Raw genomic sequence first — 12,680 nt, 5'->3', positions numbered from 1 at the left:
CCTTTCTCCGAAGGACTCGTGGTTTATTAGGGCTGGAGGGGTCCTCAAAGATAGATCATCTAGTCTTTTTAAAGGTGAAGAAACTGCGAACTAGAAAGGGGGAGGGAACTCTTGCAAGGTCATACAGCTAATTAGTGGCACAGTCCGGACTAGAACCCTGGTCTCCTGACTCCTCAGCCCGTCTAAAGTCTATCATCCCCCCTACTCCCCCAATTTCTTTCCTCAATTCCCCCCAATAATCCAGTTTCACTTTCCCTAACCCTTTGCCCCCTTTTCTCTCCAATTTCTTCCCAATTCCCTTTCCCCACCTCCTATTCTCCCAAATCCTCTTCCTTCTCCCCTCCCCGCCCTACTCTCCCTAATATTGCCTGCCCACTTCCCCTAGACGTGCCCCCAGTAAAGCGTCTGCTAGCCCCAGCACAATCCCCGCCTTGTCTGAGAGTTGGATTTCGGTTTCCGTCGCCTCGGGTTACGTCTCCCCCCCCCCAGGTCTTCCAGAACACCACCTCATCCCTCCCCGAAGCTAGCCCCAATCCTTTCCCTTTTCCAGTGCTCCCTTTCTCCAGCTGGGATCTCTAGAGCCGACTCCTGTGCAGCCCGGGCCGGCGCGCGCCCGCCGGTGTCTGGCCTGGTCAGTATCACTGTCCACGCCCAGACATGAGCTCCCCAGGTTCGCTTCGCCTCCGGCTCAGGCTCGGGCTTCAGTGGGGACTGTCACCTCTGCTGCTGCTGCTGCTGCCGCTACCGTTGCAGCTGCTGGGACCCCCAGGCGCCTTGGCCTCGGCGCCCGCCTCTGTAGCGGACGGTGCCGCCAGCCTCGGCGGTGGCGAGAGAGTCAATCCCGGTTAGTGGCCGCGGAGTGCGGAAGGGGCCGTAGCTGGGGAGCTGGAAGAAGTTTCCTGGGTTTGGGATAGCGTCTAAGGGGGAAGTGGGCCATGGTCCCTGAAGTCCTCCATCTGGAGCCCCCAGGGTGGTGAAAAGGAGTGGGAAGTTTGAGAAGCAAAGCAAAGTCCCCACTCAATTTTCTCTGGCTTCTATTTTTCATCTAGAAAGGGGGCAACAAACACATTGCCCTCTTTTTTTTTTTTTGCTCTGGTTCTCTCTCCCCTTAATTAGCTCTCATCCCCCATCTGACATTCTTATTCTTACTCATGTGTAAAATAGGAGCCTTGAGTCAGGGGTGGAGGGCTTAGAGTTTTGGGGGGGGCGGTCCTTATTCACTGGTCACCATTTCAGATAAACTCCTGGTAATCACTGCTGCTACAGAGGAGACAGAAGGATATCTGAGATTCTTGCAGACTGCAAAGTTTTTCAATTACACTGTTCAGGTGAGAAACCCCTAGCTGGGTGGGGGAAGTTGGGAATGTGTGCTGGGGAAGGGAAGTAGGAAGAGCTGTGTATTGCACGCCTGGGTCCTTGAGGGGAGCAGGGTTTGTTTGGTTAAGACATTTCTTCTATATTAAGGTGTTTTGGGTAAATATATACATGACCTTCAAATATAATATTCTTGTTTCTGCTCACCATAACTAATTGCTATACATGCTTGGAGTCGCTACAAAGCTTAGAGTAAATATCTTTAGATAAGGAGGTATTTGATCATTGGACCTTTTCCTTGGCTTGGAGCAATTCATGGAGGCCCTTTAATATGTTTTCAGAATGGGTCTGTCTTGTTTCCTCATTAGAATATGGCCAAGTGATGTCCCACAGGGCTGTGTCCTAGGCCCTCTTCTCTTCTCCCACTCTACTGCTTCACTTGGTAATCCCATCAGCCCTCCTGGATTTAACTGTCATTTATCTCTATGTTGATAGTTAGTTTGCCCTAACATCTCTGTTAACATCTTGCATCTCTAATTGCTTTTTAGAAATCTTGAAATGGATTCTAGTACCTTCCCTCTGTTAATTATTTCCTATTTATCTTGTATATACTTTGTTTATCCTAGTTGCTAATTGTCTCCTATGTTAAATTGTGAGCTCCTTGAGGGCAGTGATTGTCTTTTGCTGCTTTTTGTATCCCCAGCACTTAGCACAATATCAGACACACAGTAGGTGCTTAATGAATGCTTATTGACTGGCAAAAAAAAAAAAGACATCTCTTCTTCCTGGCATTCTCTCTCCCTCCTACAGACACTGGGCCTAGGAGAAGAATGGAGAGGAGGAGATGTGGCTCGAACAGTTGGAGGGGGTCAGAAGGTTCGATGGCTGAAGAAGGAGATGGAGAAATATGCTGAAAGAAAGGACATGGTCATCATGTTTGTGGACAGGTAGAAGGGTTGGAAATGACTGATAAGAGTTGGGAGTGGGGAAAGGGAAAGTTCATTGGGAGAGACCCAGAATGAGCAAAGGCTTAAGATTATGAGATCATAGATTTAGAGCTGGGGGGAGATGTTAGGGGTCATCCAGCCTTATCATTTATTTTTCAGATGTGTAAAGTGAGACCCAAAGGGGTCACGATAAATGGCAGAAGCAAGATTTAAATTCTTGTCAAGTCAACAAACATTTATTAATGTATTTATTTATTTTTAGTTTTCAACATTCACTTCCATAAGATTTTGAGTTCCAAATTTCTCCCCATCTCATCCCTCCTCCCACCCTAAAACAGCATGCATTCTGAATACTCCTTCCCCTAATCTATTTTCCCGTAGGGCAGGATAGATTTCTACACCCCATTGCCTGAATATCTTATTTCCCAGTTGCATGTGAAAACAATTTTTAACATTTGGTTTTAAAACTTTGGATTCCAAATTTTCTCCCTTCCTCCCTTCCCACCCACCCTGGTTGAGAAGTCAAGTAACTAGATACAGGTTATACATGTCAACAAGCATTTATTATTTGTAAATGCACCCACCGTGCTAAGTAGTTGATACACAACTACAAGCAAAAAGTAAGAAAATTCTTGCTCTCAAGAAGCTTACATCTCTAACTGGGGAAGATAACACATAAGAGGGAGCTGAGCGAGGAGGGAGGAAAGTATCGTGGCAAAGTACAGAAAATCAGAAGCAAACCAGGAGAGGCATGAAGGATGACTGGCTTGGGGCCTTTCTCAAAAATGGAGATTCTGAGGGAACTCTCCAGTTGGAGAAGGAGGCCACAGGGGCAGAGGAATGTTCCAGGGCAAGAATGCCATAGGAGATGAGGGAACTTCCCAGGTGAGAAGGTATGGTTCACAGGGCACTTCCTCAAAGTAGAGGTTCCAAGAAGAACTCATCATTGGGAGAAGGGGACTCTTGGGTGCAGAGGGATGTCTTGGGGCAAGAAAGCCACAGGGACAGTTCTCTGACTTCAAATCCAACAGTCTTTCTGTTGCACCAAATCTATGTGCAGAAGTGGCAACTAGGGAGATAAAAGCTGTGGTTCTAAGAAGATGCTCTCCTCCTCCTTCGCCTAGCTATGATGTACTTCTAGCTGGGAGCCCCAAAGAGTTGCTGTGGAAATTTCTTCAGAGTGGCAGCCGCCTGCTCTTTTCAGCTGAGAGTTTCTGCTGGCCAGAGTGGGGGCTAGCAGAGAGGTACCCCGCTGTAGGAAATGGAAAGCGTTTCCTCAATTCTGGAGGTAAGTGTCCAGGGGGAGCTGGGGAGCTGGGCCACTTTGGTGATGGGGCTGGGTCAATCTCAGGGTTGGAATGAAGGACAGACAATATGGGATGGGGTAGGGTTGGGCTGGACACCTGGTATCAGACAGGAACTTGTAGAATAGGGAAGGCAAGCTTCTGGGCCCCTAGGAATTCTAGAGATAAGACTTGGCACAGAGAACTAGGGGGAAGGAGTTATATGCCTGGTCTATCAGGGGTTGGACACCTGGGTTCCAAAGTTTGCTCCACTTGGACAGGGTTCATTGGCTTTGCCCCCACTATCCATCATATTGTTCGTCAGTGGAAATACAAGGATGATGATGATGACCAGTTGTTCTACACTCGGCTCTATCTGGACTCCAAACTCAGAGTGAGAAGAGGGGATTGGGAAGAAATCTGAAACACCTAGAAAAGGGGGTACCTTATCTTTTGGGGGGGTTAGAACTCACTGGTGGAGGGAGAGGGAAAGTAATGTAGCTGGAGAAAAATCTGGGAAGCTGGGAAGACGGAAAGAAGTGTTGGGGAGGGTATGAAAGAAATATGGGAAGAAAGAAGTTTGGAGGAAGGGGGAATTCCTTCAATTAACATTCCCTATTTTGACCCCTCTAGGAAAAGCTTGGCCTGGCTTTGGATCACAAATCTCGAATCTTTCAGAATCTCAATGGAGCCATAGGTCAGGAAGATGAAGGGCAAGCAACTAAGGTTGAGGAGGTTCTCATGGGCAATTGGGTTGCCTGATATTGGGAAAATCCCAGAATTAAGAGGAGTACTTCCTGTAATTGTGTTGACATTGAGGTCCTTCCCCTGAAGAATCTGCCTTTTGGGGTACAAAAAATTTATTCATGTCGGTAGTACTATGGACCGTGGAGATGGGAGGTATAAAGCTTGGCTTCCTTCTTTCCCCTAGATGAGGTGGTATTAAAGTTTGACCGGAATCAGGTTCGTATTCGGAATGTGGCCTATGATACACTCCCTGTCGTGATTCATGGCAATGGACCCACCAAGGTAGCTTTCTCCCCATCCCAAGGACCTGTTAACATCCCTAAGGAACCCTATAGTACCTCTGTAACTTGGATGCCAGCATAGTGACCCTTCTCGTGATAATAATAATAATAATAAACCATAGCTAGCATTTATGTAGAGCTTTAAGGTTTGCAAAACTCTGGATATGTTTTCTCGGTTGATCCTTACAATAACCCTGTGAGATTGGTGGTATTATTATCCCCATTTTATAGATGAAGAAACTGAGGTTTCAGAGGTTAAAATGTGAGCCAGAATTCAAATTTAAATCTTCCAGACTTTAAGTCCAGGGCTCTATCCACTGTGCCACCTTGCTTCTATAGAGCAGATGGGACAGATGAGGAGACTGCAATGTCTCTTTAATTCCCTTTGCTAATGTCTTTCCCCACCTCTTTGTGCCCACTTCTGTGAAATTCGTGACCCCCTTAGCTTCCTGGACTCAGACTTTTGCTTGCTTTTCTCCTCCAATAGCTCCAGCTGAATTACTTGGGAAACTACATCCCTAATGGCTGGACCCCAGAGGGAGGCTGTGGGTTCTGTGACCGTGACCGGATAGACCTAGAGGAGCAGCAGGTGAGGAGGTTGTGAGGATGAGAAAGGGAAGGGGAGAATGGAATGGTATGGAGGAGTTAGGCAGTATTCAACCTAATGTAACAAACATTAACAGTGTTCAAAGCATTGTGCTAGGTGTTAGCTGGGTCAGAGGGAGCTCCTGGGGAGGATAGGGTGGAGAAAGAGTGTCTGGGTTTTCCACAGCCCATTTCTGCAGGCTTTGTTTGTTAGGGGGCTATTGCTAGAGAGTATGGGGTTTTGGTCTCTACCCCTTAGGTAACTTCTCCCCACCCTGGGACTTCGGGTTTGTAAATATGCCTGGGTATCTTCAGGGAAATAGTGTCTGTTTGTGGAGGGGTTGGGAGGGACAGGCTCCTAAGTGACAGTCTTCCTTGCGCTCCATCTACAGCAGCCTTTCCCCAAAGTACTTCTGTCTGTATTTGTGGAACAGCCAACTCCATTCCTGCCTCGGTTCCTGCAGAGGTTGCTATTTATTGACTATCCACCTGAGCAGATTACACTCTTCCTGCATAATAATGTGAGATAAACCCAGCCCACTTTCCCAAGCTGCTTCTTACCTACCACCTCCTGAGATAACCCACTTAACCCTAGTAGAATGTAAGCTTCTTGAGGACAGGGAGTGTTTTCCTTTTATATTTGTATTTCCGAGCCCCAATAATGCTTGTCAATTTCAAATGAAGCCCTAATTTAAGTCTTGTCTCCTTTAGTGGCCCTGACTTCCTGATTTTTTCTAATTTCTTCCCTTGCCCTTTCCTCACCACCACCCCAGTCTTGAACTTCATCTGATCTCCTCGATCTCGCTTGCCCCTTATTACCCAATCTTTTTGTTTTTCTCTTCTTCTCCTCAACCCTAGGAGGTCCATCATGAGCCCCACATTGCAGCTGCTTGGCCTGAGCTCCAGGACCACTTCTCTGCTGTGAAGCTTGTTGGACCAGAGGAGGCTCTGACTCCAGCCCAGGCCCGGGACATGGCCATGTGAGTAAATTTGGAGTGGGGAAAGGGACAGTTGGGCCACATTAATATCTACCTAATCATCCCACTGCTATATCCTGGCCATCTCCGGAATTACAGGTTAACCTAGTCATCCTTATGTCTCCATACTGTCCAATCTGCCATGCATCTGCCCTGTGCCGTCCTGTGTCCCTATATTTGAGCCAATCCAACTATCCCCATGCTTAGATGGAGTCATGCCTAGAGATGTCTGGGGAAGGTGAAACCCTTGCTGTTCTTTATATTATCCATTTCCCGTCATAAGCATTCTTTCCAGAATTTTGCCTTTGATTCATCTTATTGTAGCTTGAATTGATTTATCTCCTCTTCTCTGGGAGCTGAAAGTGGGGAGCAGGGTAAGAAGAAGGTAGGAGGGGAGGCTTGCATCTAGGGTCTCACTAGTCCATTTGTTTGTCTGCAGGGACAGCTGTCGTCAGGATCCTGAGTGTGAATTCTACTTTAGCTTGGATGCCGATGCTGTCATCACTAACCCCCAGACCCTGCGCACCCTCATTGAGGAGAACAGGTCACCCAGCTGGGTCACTCCCCAAATCTCTGAAAGGATTTGAGAATCCTTTAAGAAGGCCTCCCCTTATGTCCACCCCTAGACGATACCCCAGGTCACCCTCAGGTTTCTTCAGCCCAGTTCTCACCTCAGTCTCCCTTTTCCCTTTCCCCCCAGGAAGGTGATAGCTCCCATGTTGTCCCGACATGGGAAATTGTGGTCTAATTTCTGGGGGGCACTGAGTCCTGAGGAGTACTATGCTCGATCTGAGGATTATGTGGAGCTGGTGCAGAGGAAACGAGTGTGAGTCTTTTTCCTGTGCAGGAATCCCTGCTTTACCTTCCATTACGTCTCTCGCACCTGTCCCCTTCTCAATATTAACACGACATTATTCTAGTTCAGGCCCTTATCACTATTGACTACGTAGTAAGTGCTTAATAAATGTTCATTGACTTACTCTTACCTGAACTACTGCAATAGCTTCCTGGGCTCCCAGACACCTTCCCCTTGACAATCGAACCCCTTGTGGTTTATAGCTCAGAGGAGCAGGGTTTAGGGAAGCAGGAAGCAGGCCAAAGCAAACCCTGCTAAGGAATACAAAGGGACCTGAGATGAATAAACAGGTGCATCCTTAGGGGTGGAGGACTCTCTGTTGACTTAGGTAGCAGCAGGGCTGCTATATGAAGTACTACAGTACATGGGGTATCAACGGCCCTGCTTTCCATTTGAGCTTTTTCCCTTACTGTAGGACCTTGATTGGTTAGCTTCCTTAAGCCTCAGTCTCCTCCTCTGTTCAGTGGAGATATTTGTATTACCTACCCTACAGGACTGTGAGGAAAGTAAACTACCAAGTAGTACGGAAATGAGTTATCAAATAAAATATGTCAGATACTTTGTAACTACAAAACACTACGTAAGCTTTATTATTAGGCTAACCTTGCTCTCTTCAACACATACACAGGGGTGTATGGAATGTACCATATATATCCCAGGCCTATTTGATTAAGGGGAAGACACTTCGCAATGAGCTGCCCCAGAGGGAAGTGTTCTCACAGAGTGAGAGTGATCCTGACATGGCTTTCTGCAAGACTGTCCGTGATAAGGTAGGAAATTTGATCTCTGGGTCCCTGAGGCAAGTGGAGACTGGGAGGACCATTCCCCAATTCTTTTCATCACACCTTTTTTCTTCCCTAGGGTATCTTCCTCCATCTCAGTAACCAGGAAGAGTTTGGGAGACTTTTGTCCACGGCCCGGTACAGAACAGACCACCTGTACCCTGACCTCTGGCAGATCTTTGACAACCCTCTGGTGAGGAAGGGTCCACTCCTTTGTCCCCAGTTCTTGATGCCTGAATAGTTGCCTTTCAGGCTGCCTCCCTAAATCCCATCTTTCAGGGGAATAACCCCCTGCCCTTGCCCAGAGGAAAGTGAGGTGTCTGACATTAGAGTGGTAGCCTATTGGGACTGGGGAGGGGGGAGGTAATCAGTGGTATCTCCTCCGTGGTCTACTTGTAGGACTGGCAAGAGCAATACATCCATGAGAACTACAGTTGGGCACTTGATGGGCATGGTGTGGTGGAACAGGTAAGCCCCTCTAAGGGAATATCCCCAAGCACCCAAACATAGATTTCCTACCCAAAACACCATACCCTAGGGAGCATCCCAACCACTGCCTCTGAGCCCAACACACACATACATCTTACTCTGACTCATCCCCTGATCCTTGTCATTTTATTCTCCTAGTCCTCATCACTGCCTCTTCCTCTCTACCTTATCAACTCCCCACCCACACCCCTCCAGCTCTGACCCTTAGCCCTTCTTTTGTTACCCCTCCAACTCTACCAGATCAAAAATGAGTCACTCAGCCCAGATCCTTTTCCTCTGGATTCTAGAGCTCTGTGCTTCTTTTCTCTCCCTCCCTCAACCCTGCCTCTTTAGCCATGTCCGGATGTCTACTGGTTTCCACTGTTGTCAGAGCAGATGTGTGATGAACTAGTAGAAGAGATGGAGAACTTTGGCCAGTGGTCTGGGGGAAAGCATGAGGTAGGATGGGGTAATGTGGAGAGGGAGAAAGTCAGGAGATGAGGATACTGAGTATTCTGGAAAGGAGGGGTGGAGAGGATGAAAGAATCCTAGGGAAAAGAAGAGATGATTTGGGAATGAGTGAAGGGTAAGAGAAGGGGATAAAAGAGACATAAACCCAGGAGATGAAGGGGGACATAGGACTCTAGGCAGGGGCTGGGTGATGTGGGGTCAGTATCAGGGAAGGGGGTGGCAATGGTGGCAATTAGGGCTTAAGGTATTCCTAGGAGAGATAGACTTGGCTCAATCTCTTTGTGCCCAAACTCTCCCCTTTAGGACTCTAGGCTGGCAGGAGGATATGAGAATGTGCCTACTGTAGACATTCATATGAAGCAGCTGGGTTATGAGGATGAATGGCTGCAATTCCTGAGAACCTATGTGGGACCTATGACAGAAAACCTATTCCCAGGGTACCACACAAAGGTTGGATGATGCAAGGGGACAGGGAACTACTTCTCTTCACAGCCTCCCCCACCCCCAACCTAATTTCCCCCATCAGATCTCAATATCAACCCTCCCTTTTCCTGTATGATCTCTGTGAGGTTCTGAGTCTTTCACTTTGGGACTATAATTTCTGATTTTAGGTCCTTCTTCAGGGGTTGGGGAGGGTATTAAGAAAACAAATAATTGCTCATATTCATATAGTACTTAGCAATTACAGATAACTCATATATCCATGATCTCATTTGGTACTCACAACAGTCCTGAGGTAGGTGGGACAGGTATTAGCCCCATTTTATGTATAAAGAAACTGAGGCTCAGAGAGGTGGCTTGTCTAAGATCACATAAATGGTAAGTGGCAGAGCCAGGACTCCCAGTTCTTCTGATAATAGGTCCAGGGCTTTGTCTACTGTATCTGCCCCACCAGATCCATACCTAATTTGTAAGTACAGATGAGGTCTGACTATATTGCACATCAAAAGTCCCAAGAAAGGGAAGAACTGCCACAAAATGATGCCTTACACAGCCTGAGAGGTGGATTAGAGAGAGAGGAGTGGAGCTGCCTGACAAGCAGAAATGGTCTACATTCCACTATTTTAGTGTAAGCCTCAGGATACAAACTTCAGGTCCATTGAGCACTGGCAAGAATAGTGCCTCTTTGTGGCCTGCCTGATGCCTCCTTGAGGCACTCTCTCACTTCAGTTCCCTGACCAGAGATTGTAGCTGTAGAGCTCAAAGGAAAGGTAGAGGTGCTAGTTGAGGACCCTAAGACTTTCTTTCCCTTGTCCTTCCCAAGTCCATCTTAGTGATCCTCCTGTTCTATGGGATCATCCCAGACCCCAGGCCATGACCTTCTTCTTTCTTTCCCCAGACTCGAGCGGTGATGAATTTTGTGGTCAGGTACCGGCCAGATGAGCAGCCCTCCTTGCGACCCCATCATGATTCTTCTACTTTCACCCTCAACATTGCACTCAATAGCAAGGGTCTTGACTATGAGGTGAGCAGGGTTACCCTTTCCTTCCCCATGTGATATCCCTTCTCCCTTCTGGGAACCAATTGAAATGACCCTCTTCTTGCTACCTTCTGAGATACCCTTGAGATCTCCACAACCCCTTGGCCCCAGGACTGAAAAACACAAGATGTCTTTAAAAAAAAAATCCCCAGAGCTCCTCTTTCTCATCTTATATACATATTTACCTCTCCTTTTGTTTCCCATTTCTCTTTCTTTGGCAAACACACACTCCCTTATTTTCTCTTTTTTTAGATCTCTCTTATAACTTCATCCTCAGTCTCTTTTTAATCTAAGTCTCCACCCCTATCCCAGCTTTAGCCCTTGGGGATCTGACTTTATCTGCCATGATATCACGTCTGTCTGGGTTTTCTTCTTTTTTAGGGAGGAGGCTGCCGATTCCTGCGATATGACTGCATTGTCTCATCTCCAAGGAAAGGCTGGGGGCTCTTGCACCCTGGGCGCCTCACCCACTATCATGAAGGACTGCCCACTACAAAGGGCACACGATACATCATGGTGTCTTTTGTGGATCCCTGACAGTTAACTACTTTTCTTTTTCCTATCACCACTGTGCCTTCTTGGGCCCTAGGTCCAGCCCCCTTCCTCATTGCTAGGGGGAAGGGACAGAAGAATTTCTCTGAGTTCTGCTCCATGATGTGTATTTATTGTGCACCTGTCTGTCAATTCAGTGTGTGTCTGTCTACCTTGCCTTGACATGGCCCTCTCAGGTAGCCCTTGGAACTCCTGTCCTTCCTCCCCCTACCATCAGCCACAAATGGTAGAGTGGTGGTGTGTTTGGGAGAGATTCCCTGTGTGATAAGTTATTGAATAAAGGAGGATTTGTAACTTTTGTGTCCATGTGTATGTTCTATAACCATACACCCATCCTGGGAAGAATATCCCAATCTTGTACCTCTGTCTTCATCTGGGGTAGTGGAAAGAGCATTGAATTGGAGTACATGGACTTATATTCAGATCCTGACTCTTCTACTTACCGTGCAAGCCTGGACATATTACTTAAATTCTCTGAGTTTCAGGTTCCTTATCGGCAAAATGAGGGGGTTGGATAGTTGATTTCTAAAGTTCCTTCTAGCTTTAAATCCCATGATACTTTGGTTTCTATCCCTTATTGACTTCCCACTCTCCTCACATGTCACTGAGTATAGAGAAAGACTGATATTCACCAAAGGGAAATGGACAGAGGAGAGAGAGAGAGAGAGAAGGCATGAAGCAGGTTTGGAAAGAGACTATTTTTCCTACTATTCACTTTCTGACTCTCTCTTCTTCTGATTGTGGTTTCCTTTGGGGGCTGAATCTCAAAACATCTTAACCTCCTCCCACACTGGGTAATTCATGGTTTTGGTCTATACCCTAAATGACTTTAAAGTGGTCAAAACTGGCCTCAGCTGGATGCACTGCTCTTTCCCTCAGGCTTTACGGAGTGCTGCACAGTCCCCCCACACCTGTGGTGTTCTGACCTGATGAACTGTCCCACTCTCCCTGTTCTTTATATCTCTGGCCCAGCACCAGCAATTCAGAGCTTTGCAGCACTGGTGCCTTTGGGTTGCACCCCCAGCAGTCTTTTGCTCCTGAAGGACTGTCGCCATGCTGGCTATCAAGGCCTGAGCAAACTTCAGCAGCTTGGAGTCAGAGTCTCCATGGCACTGAAAAGAAGTAGGGACAACCAGGGTACAGGGGTGTGTTTTGATGTGAACCTAGGTCATGTCCCTGGGTCTGCTAGTGTAGCCTCACTGATAGTCACACGGGACCTGGGAGACAGGTACTGAGTGAGATCAGGGTCAATGAGCTTCAGTTCATAGGGTTTTGTTTTGTTTTTTTAACCTTCTTTTGGATTCTGGGGGTCTTAAACCATGGAGACAGCTTTATCTTTGACACATATTATGCTTTATCTTTGATACATAATTTATATTTTGGAGAGATTTAAGAGGTCATGGGGATCAGAGAAAATGTCTAGTCTTCCATCTTATTGCTCATATGATCCTGAAGTCTCCCCTGAGACTTCCCTAACACTGTCAATGACATCACTAATCATTCAAACAGTAAGTCACAAAACTTGGAACCATCTCTCATTCCTGCCAGTTCCTTACTTGTCACATCAGTTCACTTGAAGAAGTCCTTGTTGGTCTTGGCAGTGTTTCCATTTTGTCCTTTATTTTCTACTCACACCACACTAATGCAGGCCTGCAGTATCATCTGATGGGATTATTGCTATGGCAATAATAATTTTTTTTGAATTATTTTTTTTTTTGGCAAGGCAGTTGGGGTTAAGTGACTTGCCCAGGGTCACACAGCTAGTAAGTATCAAGCGTCTGGTCTGAGATAAGATTTGAACTCAGGTCCTCCTAACTCCAGGGCTGGTGCTGTATCCACTGCAGTAATTATTGTAAATGATTTCCTGGTCTCCACTCTATTCCATTCTTCACAGTCCTGCCAAAGTAATATTTATAGGGTGCTGCTCTAATCACAGC

At 46.8% G+C, this 12,680-nt stretch overlaps 1 protein-coding gene across 2 annotated transcripts; it reads left to right on the top strand.

The window, feature by feature from the left end:
• The first annotated feature begins 370 nt into the window (after nucleotides 1-370).
• On the top strand, nucleotides 371-11,037 carry PLOD3 (procollagen-lysine,2-oxoglutarate 5-dioxygenase 3). Of its 2 annotated transcripts, none has more exons than XM_020966668.2 (19): nucleotides 371-844; nucleotides 1,237-1,328; nucleotides 2,125-2,261; nucleotides 3,386-3,549; nucleotides 3,826-3,938; nucleotides 4,178-4,241; nucleotides 4,476-4,573; nucleotides 5,060-5,161; nucleotides 5,553-5,678; nucleotides 6,016-6,137; nucleotides 6,574-6,678; nucleotides 6,835-6,960; nucleotides 7,619-7,760; nucleotides 7,852-7,965; nucleotides 8,172-8,240; nucleotides 8,595-8,699; nucleotides 9,015-9,161; nucleotides 10,051-10,176; nucleotides 10,573-11,037. In XM_020966668.2, exons 1-19 carry the CDS (start codon nucleotides 658-660, stop codon nucleotides 10,726-10,728), a joined length of 2,295 nt encoding a protein of 764 aa, XP_020822327.1. In that variant the 5' UTR covers nucleotides 371-657; the 3' UTR covers nucleotides 10,729-11,037. The 2 variants fall into 2 exon arrangements, with proteins under 2 accessions (XP_020822327.1, XP_020822326.1); XM_020966667.2 differs by having other exon boundaries at nucleotides 5,550-5,678.
• The last annotated feature ends 1,643 nt before the right edge of the window (nucleotides 11,038-12,680 follow it).

Source organism: Phascolarctos cinereus, unplaced genomic scaffold (assembly GCF_003287225.1).
Source record: "Phascolarctos cinereus isolate Bilbo 61053 unplaced genomic scaffold, phaCin_HiC Scaffold_5;HRSCAF=322, whole genome shotgun sequence".
In the NCBI taxonomy this organism is placed as follows: domain Eukaryota; kingdom Metazoa; phylum Chordata; class Mammalia; order Diprotodontia; family Phascolarctidae; genus Phascolarctos; species Phascolarctos cinereus.
This window is presented reverse-complemented; position numbering and strand designations above follow the sequence as displayed.

Bases quoted from the DNA above. Each gene is read 5' to 3' on its own strand.
- PLOD3 (XM_020966667.2), top strand. From the start codon at position 658: ATGAGCTCCCCAGGTTCGCTTCGCCTCCGGCTCAGGCTCGGGCTTCAG. The intron at 2,262-3,385 runs GTAGAAGGGTTG...TCCTTCGCCTAG, and splicing joins GTCATCATGTTTGTGGACAG to CTATGATGTACTTCTAGCTG. The intron at 3,939-4,177 runs GTGAGAAGAGGG...TGACCCCTCTAG, and splicing joins ATCTGGACTCCAAACTCAGA to GAAAAGCTTGGCCTGGCTTT.